Raw genomic sequence first — 23,791 nt, 5'->3', positions numbered from 1 at the left:
GGATTTTGTAGCATCGTACTCATATTTGCTTTTTCTGTATCTCCAAAGCCATGCAAGTTTAAATATACAGATTATATTAAACAAGTAATGCCTTTGACAGTTTAAGTTTCCCCAGGCGACTCAGGGCAGAAGTAGTGATAAAACCATTTCTACATTTTTGAATACTCATTATACCATATGATATACAAACTATTTGGCATTAATACCTAGAATATTGTGCATGTTCAGGATGTGCAACGAGAATGTTAGAATTGCTATGATTATTCTGAGTCATGTAAGCAGGTGATATTTTTAAAAATCATTCAACAAAATAGCTCTCCAAAATAAAATCAAAGAGTTACTTGAGGAGTTGCTTTCTTTTCTTCTGCATATTAAGACACAGCTATTTCAGACAAAATATGATTTTGGAAATAATTTCTTGCCTGGAGTGAAACTTATCTTTTCCTTTTCCTTGCTAACTTTTTTTTTCCTCATTCTGTTTCTTAGGCTGCCTGATGTACAAATGCAGAATGGAGTTTTTTGTTCCTTGCCAGGTGTCTAGCTATCGGCACCACAGGAATATATGAAAAAAATGTAGGTGTGGTAGTTGGTAAAAAAAGACAAATCCTGCAAATAATTGCCCTCTTTGTGTTTCTCTGCTCATCCATGTCAAGCTTTTGTGGTTATCTGTCTAAAATCTACCTCCTACTCCCTCTTCAGGCTAGGTTAAAGGATAGTGGATGAAGAGACTGACACTTTCCCTGAGAAGGTATTGGTAAAAACAGAAGTTTACTTTAAAAATAAATTCCAAGGCAACAGTGGGGACACAATCTGTGTGTTTCATCTGCCTAGAGGGCAAGTTGCAACGTTCAAAACCATCTTTCAGTGATGCCATTAAATATTTGAGACATAAAAGGTGAAAATTATCATGCAGTAAAAGTGTTTACTGTGAATGAGTCAACACCTGCAATAATCATCCCCTACTTTCTTATATTTCTTCACTATGATTGTCATTTCAACCTACCCTTATATTTGCCCTGCCCTATCCAAATATGCCTTTTCCTTTTTGCATTTGCCTTTCTAATATCTAATTATTCTGCCTGTGCACAGATACAGTCTTTTATACTGGATTCAGTTACCCTTGAAAACCTTCCCTTTAGCGACAGCAAACCTTCCTTTTTTTTTTTTTTTTTGTTCCCCAAACTAAAGAAACTACATATGGAAGACTGTGTGATGGCATCAGCAGGAAATAATAGGGGACAGAAAAAGTAGCCTTTTCCATTCTTCATGTAGAGTACTGAGGAGAGCACCTTCGATTTCCACATCAGTCAGTATACTAAGGACAAGTAGCATCTCTGGATTTTAAGTATAAATGGAATAAACTTCATCTTTAATCTTGGTGTTGGGGGCAAGTAGGTATTTTTACTTTGAAAAAATCCTAGCTTTTTGTGCTAGAAGAGGGAGTAGGATAAAAAGAATACCAAATGGCAAAGGGCAAGGAACAAAGCAATAAGATCATGTAAATCCAATAAAGAGAGAGGAGATGAAGAACAAACCCCAAATATAATAGAAGGTAAATGAGAGAAAAGGAACAGAACTGTGGGTGAAGTGAGGAAGTGTATTAGTGATAGTATTTGGGTTTTGTTTGATGCTTATTACAAAAATATTATGTTTAATTACTTTGGCCTGATTAAAGATATATAAATGTAATTATTTTGATAGCACTGTATTACAGGCTAAATGTTTTCATGCTAAGATAGCAATTATTTCTAGGTAGGAATTTGCAGTCTTGCTCCTCTAAAGTTCAGTTATCATCTGAACCACGTAGAGGTTAAAGCAATTTACACCAACTTGATTTCCCCACCAAGGGTTGATTGTGAGTGTATCATGTGCTTTTGGATGAAGGCGCAGTTGGACGAGGAATTTGGTCTGCTCATTGAAGAAAACAGCAAAACTCTAATAATATTTTGACCCAAGTTTGCATGCTTGATACGCTGCCAGGTTAGAATCTATTCCCCAAAAAGTTGTTAAAAAATCACAATTTTTTTATCCACTAGGTTGTTTCTTTGCCTTGCTTACAAAATAATTGTGTAACTCATTCTGCTTTCTTTCTTCCTCTTTTTTTTTTTTTTTTTTTTTTGTTTTCTTGTTCTCTTTTCTCTGTAGCAAACAAGAAGTAGAGAAATATCAGTGTGAATGCTTAGAAATGAAATGCTGACACAGTGAAAAGTCTTAGGAGTTTTGGGCATTTGTTGGGTTGTTTATGGTTTGGGGTTTTTTTTGTATTAAAATACCAGGTTTTATCCTACTTGACAGTACATATGGTGTCAAGAGAAAACAGAGAATGCCATTTCTTTTCTTCCAAGAATGAAAAACAATGATTGTATGAAAGTTCTGCATAACACTTGATATTCAGGAACAGATGGGCTTTGCTACAGTAGTATCGAAGAAGAGACTGGAAATTTAACCTTTAATGTGTCCAGTTCTGCGACTGCCAGTGTGTATCTTGCAGTTTGTACAAAAAAACTGCCTCCCATGGATTTGGCTGTGTCAGTTTTTCAAAACACTCCCAGGTTCCTTAATTTCTCTAATAACTTTTTGCCATTTTCTCTGTACTTACCTAAAGTGAAAGTTGACAAAACTTAAAAAACACGTTTAAGTGCTTTATTGATTCAGTGAGGTTTCACTTCTTATTAGTTCTGCAGCTGCTACCATTTCATGTCTAACCCACTTATATTAAAAGACACATGGGAGTATCAGCTGCTTAGATATGTCCTGAGCATTGTCATGTGTTTCAGGCTGATTAAAGTGGTTGTGTCAGGATGCTAGAGACTGGGTGTTCCCAAAACAACAATGCAGTTTGCCCACAACATTATTTATTTCTTTTTTTTCCTCTGTGGAAGGGCTGTTCTTTGTCTGCTGGGAATAAGGCTGAGCGTTGCAGCATAGCTAGTACAGCTGACCAAGCTTTTCTCCCAGTTCTCAAAGGAAAGTGAAAGGGGAAAAAATACACTAGTTTGGACTGTGTCACAAAAATGGCTTCTCACATAATCATTAGCCAGCAAGAATTGGCTCAAGTAGGCAAGGCAGCAGCCAGAATTTTGGGAACTTCTCAGTATTGCCTGTGTTGGGGCAGTTCTTTAGACCTCCTCTTATGTCAGATAAACACTGAATCAATCTTTGGTTCATCTAAGACTTTGTTTTCAGTTATCAAAAAAAAAACACTATAAATTGTGCATGCTCGGTAGGTCAGGCCAGAAGATAGATATCTTTGTATTTCTTTCTGAAAAATGCTTTGATCTGCTTTTTCTTTTTCCTCTTTGAAGGTGTTCTGACATCATCTCTTTCTTTGGTTCTAAAAGGTTGCCCTCACAGCAATTTGAATGAACCAGTGTCCCTGTGAGATAGCAAACATCAGAGAATTTAGTGGAAGTATCCCTTACATTATCACATTATTCATTTAGTGTGTCTTTTGGGAGACTGTTAAGCCAACATTATTCCCTGAGTCTGCTATTGTTTACATGTAGAAAAAGCTTTTCCATATGCTGCTTTACAACATGAGACATAATTGTATGTGTGGCAAAATGTTTCTGGACTTTTCACTTGAGGAGACATTTTTTTGAAACTTTGTAATGGAGTGGCTTGCATTGAAGGGGGAGAAACACAGGGGAAGGGGTGGAGGATGATGAAGAAGTCATAAGTGGTCTTTCTGTAACACTTGGGATTTCAGTTGTGTTCAGTAATTCTCCACTGTTAGTATACTTGCTTGGGCCAGACAGCAGTAACTAAAATGCCAATTGCTTTTTACAGCAACCCAGTCCAGTACTCTGGCATTTACTGCAGGCCATATTCAGCAAAAGTAAATAGAAATGGTATAAAGGTAAATGGTATTAGTACTTAGATGACTCTGATGAAATAGGAAATTCTCTGTTTATCTTAAGGTACCAAACTCCAGTTTGCTTGCTCTTTTCTGAGGCATGAACATCACATATTTAGGGATGGACCTGATGGGACTGCTCCCCAGCATACTTTGTGCAAGCTCACTCTCAGCCTGCATGTGATGCTGAGCCAAGAGGCAGAAGTGGTCCCACGGAAAGGACCAGCCCTTCTCATGCTCACAGCCCCAGGGCTGAGCACTCCAGCTGCAGCAAGGCAAGAGGTGGGCAGGGTATTTGCATTAATGCAGTGCTGTCACAGAGCTAATGTGCTGTGCCTGGCATCATGCACCATGCACAGGGTTGCAACTGTGTGGCACAGAACTCCATGAGCCTCTTAGCTCAGACCTGGAGGAAAACATAGCTGGCTTTCCCAGGATGATGTTTAATCACAGAATATTCTGAGTTGGAAGGGACCCATGGTAAGCCCATGGGTGCAACACAGTTACCCCATGCTTGATGCAGCCAGTGTTGGAACCAGTTGCTCTGTATTTTTCTGGGTAAAATAACACTGGGTGTCTGAGCATCGCTACTGCATCCACAAACACAGGCCGTGCCACTTCCCATTAAAAAACCCAAAGGGCCAGTGTTGACTCCAGATATGACCTGCACAACACAAGTGCTTCACCCTGCTCACCACAGCAGTATAGGCTGCTGAGGTGGGAGTGAGGAATTTCTTGTTTCTTCCCCTCCCCTCTGCATGTAACTGGGGTATTTTGTCAGCCTCTGTTTAATATGCATACCTCTCTCTTGGCTCTTGCCCAAACTCAAAGGAGTGTACTGCTTTCCTCAACCAAGGGCTTGTCTAAACAACAATATTCTGGCTGCTTTAATGAGTGCTGTTCAAGTGCTAAATCCCCCTAAGCCTTGTGGAGTTACATTAGTACAAACATTGCTGTTTGGGTAGCAATATCTGCTTTAAAGCACCTCTCTAGGGCTGTGTACCAGGTGTCCATGGCAGCAGCACCATGGAATAAGAGAGTGGTTTAAGCTTGCTGTATAAGACTTTTTAAAAAGCAAACCTGGTTGTGATGGTTTTATAGAAGCTCAAATACTTGGGGGGGAAAGTTGTGGTAGGACAGTTGACGTTCAAGCATGCGTCAAACTATTTAATTATTTCCTGATATGTTTCTTGTTGCAGTGGGCTGGAAGTGGCCAGGACATTTAGTGATGTCTTGCTGGTGTAGAGTGACCTGGTCCTTTTCCTGGTGTGCATCTCTTTGCCTGAGGTCTGCAGTGTTGTAGACGTTCCTCCTGTGCAGTTTGGTTGCTATAAACTCTATTTACCTGCTGAGATATTAGGACTTGTCTACACCAGAGCACCTCTACCAGGGTAATTATGCTGACACAGCCTCAAAGCACTATAGCAACCATGCCCTCAGCTGCTCCACACAGCCTCTGTATCTGAGGAAGCTGTGGTAAAGCAAGGCGTCCCTGACTGTGTCTGCAGCAGAGTTTCTGCAAACACAGGTGTCTCGGTCCTGTGGTGTTTTCTTTCACACCCTTTGCTGAGCCTGTGCTCTTAGGAGCAGCTTGGGGAGCTCCCCCCTCCAGCTGGAGGGTGTTTATTTTCACATTTAAGTTGTGGGGTTTTTGTGCTGAAGCCCACACCGGATTAGCTGAATCACCACCACCAGGCAGGTGAGCTGGCCTCTACTCTTTCACTTCCCTTTGGTTTCACTTGCAGAACTAAAGGGGTTTTATTTCCCTTTCTGCCAAATAGGTGTCCCCCATGCCCCCCCACCTTTGTATTACTGAGTTTGTCCACAAACTCTCAAATATTCTGCTTCTTTATTCCCTCCTTTTTTCATTATTTGCTTCGGATCACTGCCCTCCTTACAACTGTCCACAGACCCATCTCCTTGGAAACAGGAGAAACTTATTTATGTGAAAGTAATAAGGGAAGTAATTGATGTGTAGCTGTGCAGGCATGCAGGGGAGCCATGGTCTACTGGAGGATGTTGGAAAAGCGAGTCTCTGCTTATGCTGACTGCCAGAAGGTTGGATGGTGTGAGGAAAAACCACCTTCTTCCTCTGCTCTTTCCAAAGTTGCCTTTTATTCACAGCAGCGGTAGGAAACTTCTTGCTTGTGCATATACTCACTTTTATGGACTTTTTTTTGCTAGTCTTTTTCATCACCAGTGTGAAGGGGTTGAATAGCAGCAGGAAAATTTTAAAGTCTTGCTTATCTCTTACTTTCTGGAACTCCATGCTGATGCACCATGCCATGCCAGGACTATCTCCTCTCTTGTCTTGGACCACCTCTGTGGCCACAGGACTTTCTCATCCATGTTTGGAGGTTTCTGCTGCTCCTTCTGCTGCTTTGTGCCTTTCTCTGCCATTGCCCATTGTGCTGTTGGACATGGTTGATAGACCTGGCCAGCTTTATGGTCAGGTATCCCTGGCTGGTCTTTCCCAGTCCTTAAGGACAGAGGTAGGGAGGCCCATAAACAGCTTTTGTGGCCATGAATGTAGTGGGGTCACCAGATGGTGATCCACCTCTTCCAAGTGATGGTGGGGTACCTGACTGACTGCTGCTGCCTACCCAGTGCCAAGAGCTTGTGGCCTGGCCTTGACTAAGATGGCAGCAGGGCCCCACGGAGAAGTCTTTGGAAAAGACCTGTGGCACAAGGGTAGCCTAGATAGACTCCCTCCTTGGGACCAGGGGGGCTGCTCTGAATGGTGAATGTGACCTCAGGGGTGTTAGCACACAAAAGTGGTGATGGCTGGGAGGCCCCAGGTCAAACAAGCCCTGGTGAAGAGATGCTCATGTGATGACAGTTTTGAGGAAGAAAAAAGGATTTCTGCTTGCCTTCAGTATAGTGCATATCTTGAAGAGGCAGTGTGGCTGGAAGATTTTTTTTTTTTTGTTTGGTTTTTTATACAGCCTTTGGAACAGGCTGTAAGAGCTGCAAGTGCTCCTAGAAACTTTTTTTGTTATTGGAAACTTCTTCCTTTGTTTGCCACCCAGTATGAATGGCTTCTCCTGGTGTGTGCTTCATCAGCAGGCTCTAGTCTTGGTCTCTTTCTTCCTTGTGTTACTAGATACCTCCTTTGGGTGATTTTCTTGGGGACTAGCATCTGTAAATGGCTTTACCCAAGCAGGAAGACAGTTCCAGTTGCATGCACTGTATTTTAAACACAAGTGATACAAAAATCATAATTCTTATATCACTGAACCTTCAAATAAGCTGTTTTTCTATTAGCTGAAGCTGTATAGACTCTTTGCTTCTTACACTGTACCAAAAGAAATGCTTGATACTACTTTGATACTGCAGGATGATTTCAAACTTGCTTTAACTTCCTAGAGGTTGTATTAGCCTAAAGCACTTTCTGCACATTTCACTGTCCATGTCTTGAGTATCAAGAAATATTTCTATTTGACAGGGTATGAACTGTCTTCAAATGTGCTTCTCATAAAACAAAGAATGTGAAAGGGTGGAACAGAAAGGGAGTGAAGAAACAGGACTTAATACATGTGCCTGATAATGGTGATAATACTGGGGATATTGCTTATTAAATATTCTCCTGTTATCTCAACACTAAATGTGGAGAACTGTGTCTTTATTAAGTAATAATAGTACATTATTTACCATATGTAATTTGGTTTTACATCCAAAAAGATGGGAAGAGGAGCACTAAGGAGGCTGCAAATGGAAACAGGCTGTAAAACCTGGAATGTTTGCTCTGCAGGGAGCACTTAGAGTCAAGACACTGAAGTCTGTAAAACAGTTAGTAGAAAATGCTCTTGATGCTTGGGTTTTTAAAGGACAAAATCAGCATAAGTTATTAGAAAGCACCTAGAAAAATCTTGGAAAATTTTGGTTGGTCAAAGGAAGCTATGTTTTTTAGTGTTATGAAAGATATTGTTTTGGAACTGCATTAAAAGACAGGATTTTTCTGGTGGGGTGTGGGTATTATTATTATTATTATTATTATTATTATTATTATTATTATTATTATTACTATTATTATTATTATTATTTTGGTGTACATGGTCTGGTTTGATATAAACAGAGCCAGGAACAGCCCAGTGACATACTTCTGAAAAAGAGTCTTTTAAAGAAATAATGTCATTAAATGTCTCTCTTTCTACAGGCTATGGATTCTGAATCAAAGAACAGTTTCATAGGAAGTTTTCTTCAGCCACCAGATTGGAGGCTTCCTGCAGCCTTTGTTTGTATAGAATCAAAGAAGTTGGCAGCTGCTGCTGGTGACAGGCCTTCTCTCCCAAATAACCAAGGTATAGCCAAAATATGTCCTTAAAACAGTCTTTTTAATTGTTCCATGTGAAATCTCTTGAGCAAACTCCCCATCCTATTTGACTGAGTTCAATGACTTGGTGCAGTTATCAGTCTGACATTAAGACAGGATGTATATGTGTCCTGAGGGAGTAGTCTCCCTGAAGTCATATGTCTAGAATGGAAACCTCTGCAAATCTTCTAACATCCTTGTAAACTTTGGCTTTGAAATTTGTTTAACTTAAAATCGTCAGACTTCCTCTGAAAGCAAGGGAGAATGCTTCAAACTCAGTAGAAGTAGTTCATGACTTCAAATACAGTAAAAAAAAAAGATCATTAGTATGGTACAGTGACCTGAAATTGGCTTTGCATGGTGCCATTTGACTGCTTACGGCTTAAAATAATTTTCTAAGGTTTTTTGGTGGGGTTTTTTTTTTGTTTTGTTTTGTTTGTTTGGTTGGGGTTTTTTTGTTTTTGTTTTTTGGGGGTTCAGACTCACAGGAAAGTTAACAGCATGAAAGTTAGTCCCTATGAAATATGGTTGTCATGTGCCTTAGTGACTACTCTCTAGAGCTCACAAGGCAAATGCTCAGTGGCTTAACATATCTGGAGTGCCTGGGGAATCTTAAGGATACCCATACTTGGACTTACTATCATGGACAACTTTGCTACCTTGCACAGACATAGCCTGTGAGTGTGCATGTGATCATTGTTCTTCACCTGAAAAATCTGTGATTTCTGTAGTAATCTTATTTCATGCAGAGTTTGGGTGGTTTTGGATTACAGTGATCAGTTTAGTGCTATGTAGCTAAGTGGTTAAGGAAATGTTTGGCATGACAATAGAAAGATGGAAAAAGTGGTCCCACTTCATCCTTCTGCTTTCTGGTATTTCCTTTTTGGTTTGAGTTTTTGTTTTATGTTTGTTTGTTTTTTCTGTTTTATGGTTTTGTTTGGTTTGGGTTTTTTTTTTTTTTGTTTGTTTGTTTGTTTGTTTCAATGGATCTGTGATAATATGGTGAAAGTTGTTACAGAGGTAGCAATATTTGATGGTATTCTTTTGATGAGAGAGTTTGGAATAGAAAAACTGTCAATTATAAAATGTGAGAAAAAAAGCTTGACTTGTTGCAGGACATGGCTTAAGCTTCCACAGGTGTGTATGCTTTATGGAGAGCTAGCAGACTTTTTCTTGTAGCTGAAATTGCAGCTTTTATTTTTGGTATAATTTGACACATACTGATTTGAGGCTGAAAGCAAAATCTTCCAGACTTGTTTCCATGGTTTAAAGAATCATCAAATACAAAATTCTAGATGTTGAAATATTACCTTTTGAAACAATAAAGTATTTAACAATGTATCCTTTGCTAAATTGTCCTTTGTATCTAATTTCCCCCCCTGTTCTGAGCATGTTTTCTCTTTTTAATCTGTCCAGGCCAGTTGCCTTACACTAAAACTTATGACCTCACTTGGGTGCCTGCGTTCTCTGCTTCTATTTAAAGAGAAGGCCCAGCGTTTATTATCTTCTATATGCCATTATTTTTTTGGTGCTTGCTGCCATTTGGAGTGAAAATAATTCTGCTTATAGGGCCAGAGCTTCATACCTCAGTTATGCAGGAAACACATCCATTTTCTCCCATATATGTTCTGCATATGTTAGTGTACAGCTGGGGAATATAATTAATTTTGGGAGTGACACTAGGAAGAAAATTCAGGTAGTATATTGTAATGTGAAGTGTTTTCTAATAACGATCATCATCATCAAATGGGAACTGTTACTTAAGGTGTAGCTGTTTTGTTGTTTGCTAGCTGTAGTGGCAGCCCTGAAAGCTCTGCAGGAAAAGATCCGCCGCCTAGAGCTGGAGAAGTCACAGGCAGAAGATAAACTGTGCAGCCTCTCCAGAGCAGCTGCTCAGTACAAGAAGGTCTTAGAGCACAAATCCTACGAGAAGGATGCAGCACATCAAGAGCTGATGCAACAGAGGAAAGGTATTTCTTTGGAGTGATAAGGTGTAGCCACAGCAACACTAAGACTGTATAATCCAGGGAGTGTTTTGTTTTGAAAAACTGCTAATTAGTGCAACTCCCTTTCATTTTTTGCTTCAGAACTGAGGAGGGACAGGAGCTTGATAATTGTGGATCAAGTTGAGATATTTTTTACATATATCAACTGAGTATTGCATAAGTGATAAAGCAATTTTAAAGACTAAGCATGTTTCAGGTGGTATGTTTAACTCCTACAATAAGCAAGCAGCTGCTTACATAACACTGCTAGCTTGAGAAAAGAGAGGAGAAGAGAAGATTCTCCTTTCTCAGATTCTGGTTAGGTATCTGCTGATACAAATCAAAGTAACTGCAGTGCTCATGTCTTTGGAATTCAAATTAGAGACTAGCTTTGAAAAATCATTTTGATTCTCATGTCTTATATATTAAATACATTTTAACCTCATTACTTGTTCAGACTAACAAAACTGTTCTTGCCTGTTTTGAAGACAGAGAATTCCTCAATGATATGACAGTCTAGCTAAATGTGTAGCTCCCTTTGCTGTACTGAATGTCTTCTTTCTTTCTTTCTGTAGATTCATATATGCAGTTAAATGCAGCACAAGCCCGCTGCTCCCTGCTGGAGAAACAGCTGGATTACATGAGAAAGATGGTTTCCAGTGCAGGACTGGAAAAGAAAATTATTTTAGAACAACAGGTGAAGTCCTTTAGCATAAAAACAAAGTAGTGACGTAGTTCAAAAGTACAGAAATGTGCAGGATCTGAAGTTTTTTGTGGTCATTGTTTTTCCTGAGCTCTGCTCAGGCTGCTAGCAAACAGAAGCAATTTAGTGTATGGCTATTGACAACTGTTCAATGAATTGTATGAAAAGCTCCCTGGGTGGAACTCCTAATGAGCAAAGCCATGCTAATACTTGCACACTTGGTAGACAAAAAAGCTGCTGGAAGCTTAAGCTGTCTTTGTTTGCCTGGTATTTTTCATCACTTTGCAATTTAAAAAATACGGAATTTAAACTAATTAAACACCTTTATTCTGATGTGGGGTAGTTTGGTGTTTTTTCTGTCTGAAACAATTTCAGTCAGTTGCCAACTCCATTCTTGCTTATTTTCTCCAGGCTCAGCTTCAGAAAGAGGAAGATCAGAACCGGCTGGAACTGTATGCAAAACTTGAAAAGCTTGAAATGCTAGAAAAAGAGTGTCTTAAACTTACTGCTACTCAGAGAATTGCTGAAGTAAGCATGCATGGAATGACAGTCTGAAAGTCATTTGGTATCATTTTATGGCATACTATTGATAGTACTAAGTTTTGCAAAAGTTACCTCTGTTGAAGCATACCTGACTGAATGCCACCTTGGCTTCGTGTGCATGAGTCTTTTTTCAGTCTGGGCTTTAAAAATTCATACAGTCCAGTTTTATCCCCATATTACAGTTGTGAGCTCCTCCAGACTTCTGGTTCAGCATGACAAATTGAAGTGGGACTCATCATTCTTGCCTTCAAATTCAGGACAAGATCAAACACTTAGAAGAAAAGTTGTGTAAAGAAGAGCATCAGCATAAGCTAATACAAGATAAAACTGCTCAGGTAGACTGAAAAGATTTTATTTTATCTTATGTTTTAGTACTGAAGAAAGCTATTCTCTCTGTTCAAAATGCCCTTCTTGTTTTATTACATTTTTAACTCCTCATGTTTATTACCCAGGCATAACTCCTGGAATACTACCTAGATCAGTTATAAGCTACATATTAGAAAGCTTGCCAGGTGTGTTGTATAGCTCAATGAAGAAAGGTTCTACTTGGGTTTGTATTACTGATACAGTTCATCAGCCTCAACACTGCTCTAGGTGACCCAGGTGGAAAATTAATTTCTAGAAGATCTGTAATAGGTTCACTTAATTTTCAGTAACTCGAAAGTGGTCACATATGAAACCATATATACCAAGTGAGGTTGGTTATTATGTTTGTTTTCCTCCCTTTGTTAAGATCTGTAGAAATCTACTACATAGGGCTGTACTTGGAAAAACCTTAATCAGTGATATGTTGTTCATCAAATGAGATCTTGTATAATTCATTATTCTGTGAAGCCATAATCAGTTTGTTGAGCCAGCATCCATCTGAGAGAGGAATATTTGCCAAAGAGAGCAAAATGATGGAACCTTTTGTTAAAGGGGCAAGGTACTCATATTCCAAACCTCACTTTGTGCATAAGTAGCAGCCAGCTTGAAAGAGAGACCAACTGTGGGGGCTGAAGTGCTGAAGAGTAATATTGGAATAATGTAATCAAAGCTTATGCCTTAATTTAATTCATCACTGCTGTCAGCTCTTACACCTCATCCAAGGATGATGGGTTTTCATCAACCCAGGAAGCTTTAAATAACATGCAAATTTGGAGCCCAGATGTCTGACCATCTCCAGAATCCAGCAGAATGACACAGTTGAAAACTTGTAGGTTTTTTGGTTTCTTGCTTAGACTGCATGCTGCTGCAGGGCAAAAGGCCTAGTACAGAGATTTTATCTTCTGAGAAACGTAGTAAGAATGACTCTCCCAGAGCAGATAGTCTAAACATTTGGTCAAGAAAGGACTAAGGTGCAGTAAACTGAGTCCTAAAGTAGTGTTAGTACCATCTTAATACACTACAGGATGGATTTAGGTCTGTTGGATCTGAGCTGGGAAGCACAGGGTGTGGTGTGGTTCACTTCCTCTTGATGACAGAAAAGCCAGAATATTCTCACTTTAGTGGTGGACCTCCTGCATTGTTTAGCTGGAACTGTAACACATGCCAAAACAAAGTCCTTGTCCTGTGTTTAATTGGGGATGATTATCATCCTGTTTATCATGGGCCTTGATAGCAACTTTGGACCACTGAACAGTATGAGGATTGTCCAGCAGGTTTGACCTCAATGTAACACAGACAGGCTTAGTTCTCTCTGTCCTCAGATTGTAGGAGCCAAATGTTCATATAATTTGGATTTTATGATCAGATCCTCAGCATGTGGCAGGATTGGCTTATCTCAGTTGCTGGTTGTCACAGTGGAAAAATACAGTTTTTGCTGCAACTGAATATGAAAATGAGGAATACTAAGACAGAGCTGCAAGATCTGTCTGATACCCTGCCTTCCTAGTAATCTGTTCAGGTTTTAAGAGTAGCTTATGTCTTCCAAGCAGGACAATTAATAGTGCCCTTAATTGGTTCTTATCCATGCATGAAAGAGAATTAATTTAACCTTGCTATTTCATACTTCTGATATTACGTTAAATGGCTGTTTTCTTTTTTGCTTATTGCCACAGCTTCAAACAGGATTTGATATAAACAGAATTTTGATGTCTTCAGTAGCATCTCAACATGAACCTGAAAAGGAAAATGGGAAGAACAAAAAACCTAGGAAGGTAATGTGGAAATTGTATTAGCATACTGTTGCTGATAGCATATGACTCGCACAGAGACTGGAATTTATGAAAAACGGTGATGTAAGAGGCACTTGATTCTTCTGCTGCACTTTACTCCACTTCTAAAGTGACAAACAGTGCTAAATAACTCTTTTTTCCCCTCTTTTTTCTTTCCTTAATTAATTAAAATGGTACTGTGGCTGGTAGGATATCACTGGAAAACCTTCCCTTATCAGCTTGACAGTTACCTCTGTTAAAGTCTTGCTGCCACCCCCCATGTCCTGTCTTAGCTTCCTTTCAGTTTATCTGGCAAAATTTGTTTCCAAAGTTGTTTTGGCTCAGCGTCTTAAGGCAGTGTGTTTTAGGGGGATTCCTGAAATCAAGAGAATTGATTTTGCAACACATGTTACAGATCAGTCAAAATTTTGCAACTGTGGTTTTGAAAACTTAAGTAAACAGGTTCAATTCCTTTACTGTTAGCCTAGTTGTTAAACAATCTCCTACATGCATATGGAATAAAATTTACTTGTGTCAGCTATTGGAAAGTCTTATTTGTTACACATACAGAAGGACGGAATGTTTTTTTTTTTAAACCGGAAAAAAACTGAAGTGATGCATTTCACTGTGTATTTACTTGAATTTTACTTATTAAGAAAAAAGTTTAAGATTGTACTCTTGAGTCAGCAGATTGGAATTTCTTGTCTTATATTTTCTTACGGCAGAAAAATGCTACAATGAAGAAAATGCAGCTTTCACAATTACATGTAAAGGCTGGTGAACTACCTTTTGTGGCTGGGAAGGTAGGTGAAAACCACTGTTGTCACTAAAGTGACATCTACAGTTTGAGTAAGGCTGTGTAGTAGTTAATTACTTCTGTAGGCCACTGATCATTCTTCTTTAAGTCTGTCAGCTCCAGCCATTCTGTCAGCGCAAATGTCCAAAGTGTGCTGCACATTATGAAGCATCGCAATCCGCGTGTCTCATCGCGAGGACAAGGAGGAGCTACAGCTGGGATTTCAGGGCACAGTACAATTTCAAAATCTGTATCCTCTTGTTCCACATCACCCACTGCCACCAGGAGCTTTTCAGACCTTCTGTTGGCCTTTCAAGATGAGCTGGGCCAAATGAGCTCGTGAGTAGCCATCGTTGGTGTTGTGAGTAAACGTGACTTCAGTAGTAGCCCTGAGAAGTGACGGGGTGCTGTAGATGAGCCCAGCCTGTTTTCACTATAGGACTACTTGTTGACAGAATGACCTGAGCAGGCTTGACTAGTAGGATTTTTCTCATTCAAAAAATTCTTTCTATCCTGGTGTTTCACTGGTCTTGTTTTTCTGCCTCCACATCCTGTATTTAAACAAGCTGCTACTGAAGTAGCAGCTACAGCAAATGAAAAGCCTTTCAGACCTGTGCTTCTTAGACATTTTAAACATATTCTGAGATATACAGAGTAAATCAAAATTTTTCTCCTGGAGAAGGCTGCAAATCTGATGCTGATATTGAGCAGGCCTGCAGGATGTAGTCAGTCTGGTTGGTGGAATGGGTTAGTACAGCTCTGGCATGAACAGTCCTGTCACAACATCTCTCCTGTTTTTGTACTCACTCCGTGTTCTTTCCTTACCCGTGTACCTGCTGGGTCTTTGTGCTGAGTCAGTCTGGTGCTCGTACCCTTTGCTTGTTGATAGCAGGAGAACTTGCTGGTCCTGTAAGGGGGTTGTGAAAGAGGGATGGTCTCCTGCCAGAAAAGGGGCAGGGTGTGGAAGAAGCTAACACTTCAGATGGGAGTGTATGTATCTTTCTAGCCATGCAAGTAAATGTGGATTACAACCTGTTGTGTTCTTAGGCATCTTCCCATTAATGCAGGCTTGTGGGACTGTGGGCCAAAGCTCTGTAGCTGGTCGTAGCAGACATGTCAACACGATGAGCTGTGGTTTGAACAGAGGAGGATGTGCTGATTAAACCAGTTAGGATGTTGACGCTGATTTGAAATCCTTGATGTGGTAAAATTTAAACTGGCAAGCAATCTAATGTTCAAAAAGCAATGTCTAGCTTACTCATGGCAGTTCAAGGACAGGTTTTTTTTTTTTTATATAGCAACAACCAGTTGCTTCAATGAAACTGTCAAGAAGAAGCCATTAGTCAGAACTCAGAAAAGAAGTCTGACCTTTATAAAGGGATTACTTATCTAATAGGGGATCTCTGGCTTCAACTTGTTCAGGTATCTGGATATCAAAATCTACACAATTTCTTTTACTTAATCTGGTTAGTTTAATTAAACAGCCCACTTTGCTGTAAATCTTTTTGAGTAGAACATTTTAATTTGAATAATTTGTCAGAAAAATTGTAACTTGAATGTACTAGTTTAAAAAATATTTCCATGTATTACACTAAGCCTTCAAAGTCTGTGCTAAATTGGCAGGAAGTGAAAATGTACTGCACAGCTGCAGTTCACTTTCAAAAATCTCATTTTGCACACTATTACACATGTAGTTGTTATGCCTGTGGGAAGAAGGAGAGCTAAGATGGACATCAGCTAAAAAATTGTAACGAGAAAATCAGACTCAGGAAAACCTTTTCCCATTCTCATGTTAATATATTCCAGATTAATGTGTATTGTGACATAGTGGAAATAATACTAAATTTCTGTACTCTGCACAAAATGACTAGGAACTCCTGCAGGAAGAAATCCTAGAGACTGTATCATGAATACTTAGATTGCCATTCTTCTTTAATAGTGAGCATCAAGATCTGCTGGAGCAGATACAGGAGACTCGAGACTCCCAAGCTCGTGAAGACCTGGAACAGGAGCTGGATTGCCTCGTAAAACAAATGGAGATGAAAGGAAAACAAATATCCAAGCTGAGAAAGCATCAGGCTACTGTAAGAATGAAATGTAAACTCTCTAGCTACTAACAGTTTTGTTGAAAGGCTGCCACAACTCTGCCTCCTGTTGTCGTCAGCTAGAATGTCACTGGAATGTTTTAAGCCAAGATGTTCCAGTATGGGTGATTATAATTAGACTGCTGGCTCATATTTTTGTACCTCCAATTTCTTCATTTGATCAAGAAAAAGTGCTAGTGCTTACAACTGGCAGTTAGGAATGTATGCTGGTGGGAAAACTTCCTGCCCTGTGGCAGTTCTGCAGTACAGAGCTGGGTTTTGCACTGTCTGTCACTTCTGCTCACCATGTTAAGACAAACTGTTGAAATTTCATTTCTTTATAACCTGTCCCTCAGGGGAATGAGAAAATAGAAGCTATAATTTCTGTACAGACAGGATTAAATGTCTTTTATATTACTGAAGCATTGAAGCTTTTTTGTTAACTAGTCTGTTGACCAGAGCTTCTCCAAAATCATAGCTGGGCAAGCCTTTCAGTTTTGTTTAACCTTTAAACTGCCCTCATTCTGTCAGTATTTAGTTTAGAGCCATAGATAACAACTTTTCATACATGCCCATATAAAATCCCTCTTCTGTAGTTAAACAGCCTAACTCTTTTGTAGCAATTTAGTTTGGGCATATGATTAAACATTCAACCCATAGTTCTGTCTGATTGTTTCTGTTTTTTCATCTTATGGTTCAAGATAAATACTCACCTGAGAACTTTGCTTATTCAGGAAACAAAACAAAACTCAGCATGAGACCTTATGAAAAGAGGAGGATATAGTTAATTTAAATCTGACCAGTTTTAATCATATTCATTTTTGATGGATTTTACTCACTTAAACCTTTTATTGTCCATGTAATTGCAAGCATAGAGATGCTTTATGTCATATTATGCATATTAGCAATATGGACAAAGGGCATTGACTGCTGAGTCCTCACTGCCTCTCTTGGCAATGTCAGCTGGTGTTTTTGATAAAACTCTTATATTCTTGAAGACCCAACAATTATGGTGTTCTCCTTGCCTCAAAATCTTGCTGTCTTCATCCTCAGGAACCTAAGACACTGGGCAACAACTGCACCTTTGTTTCTTTCTTTTGCATATCTTTATGGCCACAGTTTGCCTTTGTTTTGGGACGATGAAGAGTAACACATACAATGTGGTGCAACCTTTTTGTCATCTTTGCCTCTTACCAGTGTGCAGATCTTCTGGCAAGTACTCCATGCTCTGGTACAGCCTGGTCAGAGCACACCCCTTAGGGTCTTGCTGTGAATAGTAGTGTCTGTATGATTACTGTCCATCATGCCCTGGTTATCAATACAGGCCATTCCTCTAACTCCTTGGCCTGTATTTTTTTTTTTCTGGTGCTTTTGCACACAGACATTTCCATTTGTATTTTATACAGGCCAATCTTAATATTTCTAATGCATATTTCTTTTTCTAGAACCTGCCATACTAAAAGTGCCATGCTAATCTCTGTGTTTCACAGTTAATAATATGTTCTAGAATGCAATTTAAGTTAATTATTTTTAGAAATGGACTTAAAGCCTAAATTGGCATTTGGAATGCTTCCAGCCTAATTTTATCTTTGAGAAGTGACCTTTTCATGCCAAGTGCAAGTCAAGACTCATTATTTGACATTTTAAAAAACATTCTTTAGCAATTAACCCTATTTATTCTGTTTTCCACTTTTGTTAAGGAGGCTTCAAAATAAGCTGCTTAGATCCAGTAACTGATAATTAACAGTATACATTTTAGAGGTTTATTGGTTTATTGGTTTTTTAGAGGTTTATTGGGTTTTTTATTAGGGTAGTACAATCTGAAATGGAAAGAAACTGTTGTAAGTATAAATTATTAAGAGATTATATTCCAGCTGTCTCAAGCAAGCGTTTTTATGTTAGGGAATGATGGGATTCAAGAACCAATTCAAGAACCAGGGAATGTGGGTGAGGTCAGTTTTCTGTGGTGGTTTCTTTATGGGCAAGGTCAATTTTCTATTACAGTGAGACAACTGTGCGAGGTTACTAAGTTTAAACTTTTCTTTTTCTTTAAATGTCTCTTAGTCATCTGTAGTTTGGAGTTCAGTAGAAGTCCAGTCATCTCTACAGCTGTGGGTCTTTAGAGTATATGTAACGTGCTAATTAGTAATTTTTTTTCCCTAGGTGCAGAAATTAAAGAGAAAAACTCAGAAATTGAAGCAAGGGGCAACTCATGTCAAACTAAAGTGTGGTGAACAAAAGGAAGCAAATGAGATTGCAGTCACTGTAAAGGAAAGTATGTCTAAACCTTGTCCTGGGCAGAAGAGCAGAAGTTCTCTTCAGCTGCTAAAAGCTGTGAGGCAACTTCAGCTATATCTGAAAAAAGATGATGTCATCTGAGAAGAATAGTTCTGAAGTTTGTTACGTTAGAAGTTTTTGAAATTGTCTGACATCTAGTAAATTTTTAGTTGCACAAAAAACCTCTTAAAAATAAACTGGATACAGTAGACATGTACATTCTAAACTGCCTACTCTCCAGTAGGTCAGTTTGTTCACCTTAGAATTAATTTTCATGTAGTGTAGCTATAACTCAACTACACTTCCTTGTAATAAAGTGTTTTAATGGACTAATGAAATGTCATTATTTGTTAACTTGTCAAATAAAATTTTATACTTTTTTTACACTTAAAATAGTATGTGATCTTTCATGTTCTATTTCCCTGGCTACCAAGGAGATATTTAGAGCTTGCTTTTCCAGAATGACTTGTGCTAGTGCTTCTGTACAAATAAAAACAAACGTGTTCCTTTGTCTAATAACTGAAGGTTTAGATCACTGTGAATGAGGCAGAAGAGGTATTGTCTCTTTATTTATATATGTTTTCATTATTATTACTTCAGAAGCTCTATTGACAATGTTAGGGACAGCTGGGGTCTAGAAGCACAACCCACGACCTGGTTTAGCCACGAGAGTATGGGAGTGTTCTTGATATGTGCATGGGCGGGGGCACTGCCAAACGCTTGAGTGCTTGTCTTCTCTTTAACAGAACCTGCTTCTAGAACAGTCTACAGTGACTGAGGAGGAGACTGTCATAGAGGAGACCTTCAGCTGTGTACCTGCTACCAATCTTCTTATTTATGGATTATTTCTAGCTTAGAAAAGCACATTGTTTGTTTAAAGCTGCTTAGACAAAATTCAAAGCATGGTATTTTTTCATGGTGGAGATAGCTTTTCTGAGATAGTTTCATGCACTTCTGGATGCTTGAATCTCTGATACTGGTAGGGATAGGGTACATGAATCTCTCTGGCTCCCTCTGTACCTTGACCTGGTGTTTTTGTTGACTACAGAATCCTGGGGAGAGGGTGTTATTTTGGAGCTGGAGAAGCAGGGCCCTGGTTCCCCACTTTGGCAGAAGCTGTGGTGGAGGGCTGCAACTTTGGGTCTGTCAACCAGGTACTGGATGGGGCAGTCTTTAAATGATGGCAGTGTTGAATAGTCAGTCTTCAAAATGTGTGTACTGACAGGGGCTGTCCAGTCCCAGAAAAAAAATTGTGTTTGCCCTTCTGTGGGGTGAGTGGCTGGAGGGAAAGGGACACAGTTGAACCTGGTCCTGCTGTTGACTGGGCATTTCTCATCTCTGCCTGCTTTGGAGAGGGACCAGGAGCTGAAAAAGCTGTCTTGCTCAGACCCAGGAGCTGGCATTTGAGAGGGGAAAATAGGAATGGATAATACCTGAGCTTACATTGGCTAACTGGTTACATCACTTGTATTTCAACTCACAAGATTTAAATACGTTTTAATAATTCTTTTCTGCTTTTTCTTTCTGAAGTTTTTATTTCTGTAGTGTGTGTGTTTTCACACAGCAAAGCAAAGTAGATGCATTTCAGCATTGGCTGAGGGATCCAAACCAGATACAAAGAAACTGTATCCCAAACCAGTTTTATTGCTTGAAGAAAAGCATAAAATTTATTTTCAGATTGTATCTTGGGAGGGAGGAGTAGGGTAGGAGGTCAGGTTATGTATTTATCTATTAGCATATTTACAGTTCCAGGCAGTTATCAGTCATGTAAAATAAATCTTCAAAGAAATATCTGTCCGACAATAATTGTCTAGAAGCTGCATTGGGAAGGTGAGCTTGTGCACAACTATGGTGAAGTTCAGCTCCATGAGAATTAGGCAGATCACAGTGAATTTTGCTGGGATCAAATGCTTCATGTCTTTATGCTCCAAAAATGTTCTGGCCTAGAACTCCATAAGCATACATTTGGAGAAAGCACAGTGGTCAGAGCAGGCTTCTTCACAAGAACAATATGTTTTTGGCTTAGTAAGTGCTTACTCTATTCTTTTGCAAATCCCTGTTTTGATTTATATCCTGCATGTTTTTGTTTGTCTTCTCAGATGAAACTTTATATATCTCTTTTTTATTAATGGTTTGGATCTAGCTCTGCAAGGCAGCAGACAAAAACACACAGTGATCCCAAAAAAAAGACTTATTTACTTGAGATCTGGGTTCTTTTGTGCCAAGTTATGCAAAATTGCGGCAACAGGTTTTATTGGTATTTGAATCAAGGGTTGTATTTTATAGTTAGATATCAAGGAAAGCAAACAAAAGATGTAGGTCAAACAGTGTGATTAAAAATACAGACCAACAAATTGCATCCAACAATAGTTCACTTTCCTGTTGCTAATGTATGCTAGCACAGTTTAATGGCTCGTTACTTGAGCCTTGCTGGAAAGACTTTGTCCTAGTACAAAAGATGTTCAGTTTGAGCATGTGTGTTACAATCTTCTAACTAGCAAAGCTGGAGGTTGGACATAGCTATAAATCCAATGCATTCTGGGAATAGAAACTGGCAAAAACACTCAGAGCTAAATAATCAGGGCAGGATCTTGCTGGTTAACATAACTAAGTGCAGATGTTTATGTGGACTGAAATACATTCCCAGAATAAGAATATTGTACAAACACATGATGATTTTATAGCAGGAAAAAAAGCCAAGGAAATGAGGATAATAAAACAAGCACTCTTATTTTTTGATGAAGCACGTTCTGTTTCTCTCTGCTTGCCTGTACTGAAGTGCCTCCACTGTGTCCCCTGCTGGGGCCTGTTGAAGCTTCTGCAAATTGCTTTGGTTGTGGCTCTGGTGCTTACCTGAAAGTCTCCATGGGCTCCCATGTGGGTGCCACAGTCTGTCTTAGATGAGAGGAGAAGGGAGAAGCAAGCATTTGTGAAAGTGTTACTCTGAGGGAACAGCTGAAACAGGTCAGATTAATCTTACCCCAAATGCCTGCTCATTAGTTTTACAGCCATTATCTTTGTTATTTTTACCTGAATTTCACATAGTGGCATCATTTATTTTCTCTTGATTCCTTCTTATTTATACAGCTGAAGAACTGCCTACTCTTTATTTTCCTTAGCAATTTTTAATTTAGCTGATGTTTCTTGCTTTAGTTTGGACTTCCCAGCCCTTAGTTTGGGCTTCTCAGCTCTGACTTCAGCTGCATCAGTGCTTTTTTTGGGGGGGTCACAATTGTGTCATCTGTTCAATTCTGAGGCCTGAATACACGCATGGGAGCCAGGAATATTGGCTTTTTCATTGTGTGTTTACCACAGAATTATGGTTGAAATGGAATGGAATGTCAAAACATAATCTGAATCCATTTCATGTTGTATATTGTAAGCAAAACTGTAGATCTCCCTGGCAAGTCAAGTGTGCCCTTCTTAGAGTGAAGAGAAAGCAGCTTCAAACATAATACTGCAATGTATAAACAGAGTGGTTGCATAGGAGACTTTCCTTGGCAATTATGAGATGAAAGCTAAGATGTGTCCAAGGTTGGCATTACACTTCAAGGAAGCTGTAGACTACTTGGAGAATATGTGGAGGAAAAACAGAGGTGAAGAACACTTGACTAAGACACTTGAGACAAAAAAAGAAAGGAACTGTATTTATGCCTCCACTCTGTTTTCTCTAGGTTATAAATCTTAAGAAACATGGGACATTGCTGTAAAGGTGAAAGGAATAAAGTTCTGTTTGCACTTATGCATAGGACATGTAATAGTGGGCTAAAAATCAAGTCTTCCAAAGATAGTGTAAGCTAAACACTGACATCTAGGCTAGGAGGTTGTTGGCCATCTGTAATGGCCATCCATTTTTAAGAACAGGATAAACAAATACCTTAGGGAACAGATTTACTTTTTCCTGCCCAAGAGCAGTGAAAGTAGTAGATAGATCATAAAACCCATTCTGGTCCTAGCTCTTTAGGGCTCTGAAGTCTTCCAGCAGTTTGCCATGTTTTGCTTTTGGATGAGATCTAGGGGGCCTTTTTTAGTGGTCCAGGTTTTCACCTGTGGTTTTAATTTTCATGCATTATTTTTTCTCAAATAGATAAAAACTATATAGTGTATGTTTCTTATAAGTATATTTAGCATAGAACCTTAGAATATCTCAGGATGGAGTGAGCCATAAGAACCAAAGATTCTAATTCTCTGCTCCTTGCAGGACTACCTAAAGCTAGACCGAATGACCAGAAGTGTCATTTAGATGCTCCTTGAACTCAGGCAGATTTGGTGCCATGACCATTTCCCTGGGAGCTCGGTCCAGGGACAGACCACGCCGTGGCTGGAGTCTTTTCCTAGTGACCAGTGTTGATACATGAGAATTAAAAAAAACAGTTCTCCTCCAAAAGTTTTGTCAGCTCCCCCTTCTGTGACACAGGCATACTAGGAAGGTGACAGAATTGTAAAGGATGCTTGTCAAGGAACTCCACTGCATAGCTGTGCATTGTAATATGTATTTATAGGATTGACAAGTATCCAGATGACTTTTTAAAGACTTTCACAAAAAAAAAAAAAAAAAAAAAAAAAAAAAAAAAAAAAAAAAAAAAAGAGGTGGAAGACAAGAATTTGCCAAAAAGTCTTCTAATTAAATAAATTCTGCTCTTTTAATACAGTCTTTTCATTAAACTTGCTTACTCATAAATTCACCATCTGAGCTGCATTGAGCCTGACGAATGTTTGGATTATACCAACTTATGTGTAGCATCCTGTTGAACATTTTTTTTCTCCTATTGTTCTGTTGGAATTACAAAGGACATATCTTGTTTCAGAAAAGAAAGAAAGGTAATACTGAAGAAAGGCTTACAGGCAGGTAAATAAAATGCACACTGGTTTAAAAAAACCCCTCTTAGATCTGCCAAGAAGTAACTGAAAATTAAAACCAGAGAAAGTAATATGATTTTTGAAATCTGGGCCCATAAAGGCAGAATAGGAGGAGTCATAATGCTGTTTTCACTGTAGTAAAATAGCATATCCCTTCTTTCATCTGAGTAATACTGTGGACATGGTTCTGCAATACTTATTTATGTGACAACTCAGTTAAATTCAATGCCTAATAATTCT

General features: G+C 39.0%; 1 protein-coding gene across 1 annotated transcript; it reads left to right on the top strand.

The window, feature by feature from the left end:
- The first annotated feature begins 520 nt into the window (after positions 1 to 520).
- On the top strand, positions 521 to 19,078 carry CEP57L1 (centrosomal protein 57 like 1). Its single transcript, XM_053973265.1, has 11 exons — positions 521 to 573; positions 8,013 to 8,157; positions 9,959 to 10,138; positions 10,729 to 10,850; positions 11,268 to 11,384; positions 11,657 to 11,734; positions 13,439 to 13,537; positions 14,260 to 14,337; positions 14,440 to 14,669; positions 16,270 to 16,414; positions 18,578 to 19,078. The coding sequence occupies exons 2-11, from the start codon at positions 8,016 to 8,018 to the stop codon at positions 18,791 to 18,793; spliced, it is 1,407 nt and encodes a 468-aa protein (XP_053829240.1). The 5' UTR covers positions 521 to 573; positions 8,013 to 8,015; the 3' UTR covers positions 18,794 to 19,078.
- The last annotated feature ends 4,713 nt before the right edge of the window (positions 19,079 to 23,791 follow it).

Source organism: Vidua macroura, chromosome 3, assembly GCF_024509145.1.
Source record: "Vidua macroura isolate BioBank_ID:100142 chromosome 3, ASM2450914v1, whole genome shotgun sequence".
In the NCBI taxonomy this organism is placed as follows: Eukaryota; Metazoa; Chordata; class Aves; order Passeriformes; family Viduidae; genus Vidua; species Vidua macroura.
Note: the sequence above shows the minus strand (reverse complement) of the source record. Positions and strands in the feature narration are given on the sequence as shown.

Coding starts and splice junctions, on each gene's coding strand:
- CEP57L1 (XM_053973265.1), top strand. CDS start 8,016: ATGGATTCTGAATCAAAGAACAGTTTCATAGGAAGTTTTCTTCAGCCA. Junction 8,158..9,958: donor TTCTCTCCCAAATAACCAAG/GTATAGCCAAAA, acceptor GTTGTTTGCTAG/CTGTAGTGGCAGCCCTGAAA. Junction 16,415..18,577: donor TGAGAAAGCATCAGGCTACT/GTAAGAATGAAA, acceptor TTTTTTCCCTAG/GTGCAGAAATTAAAGAGAAA.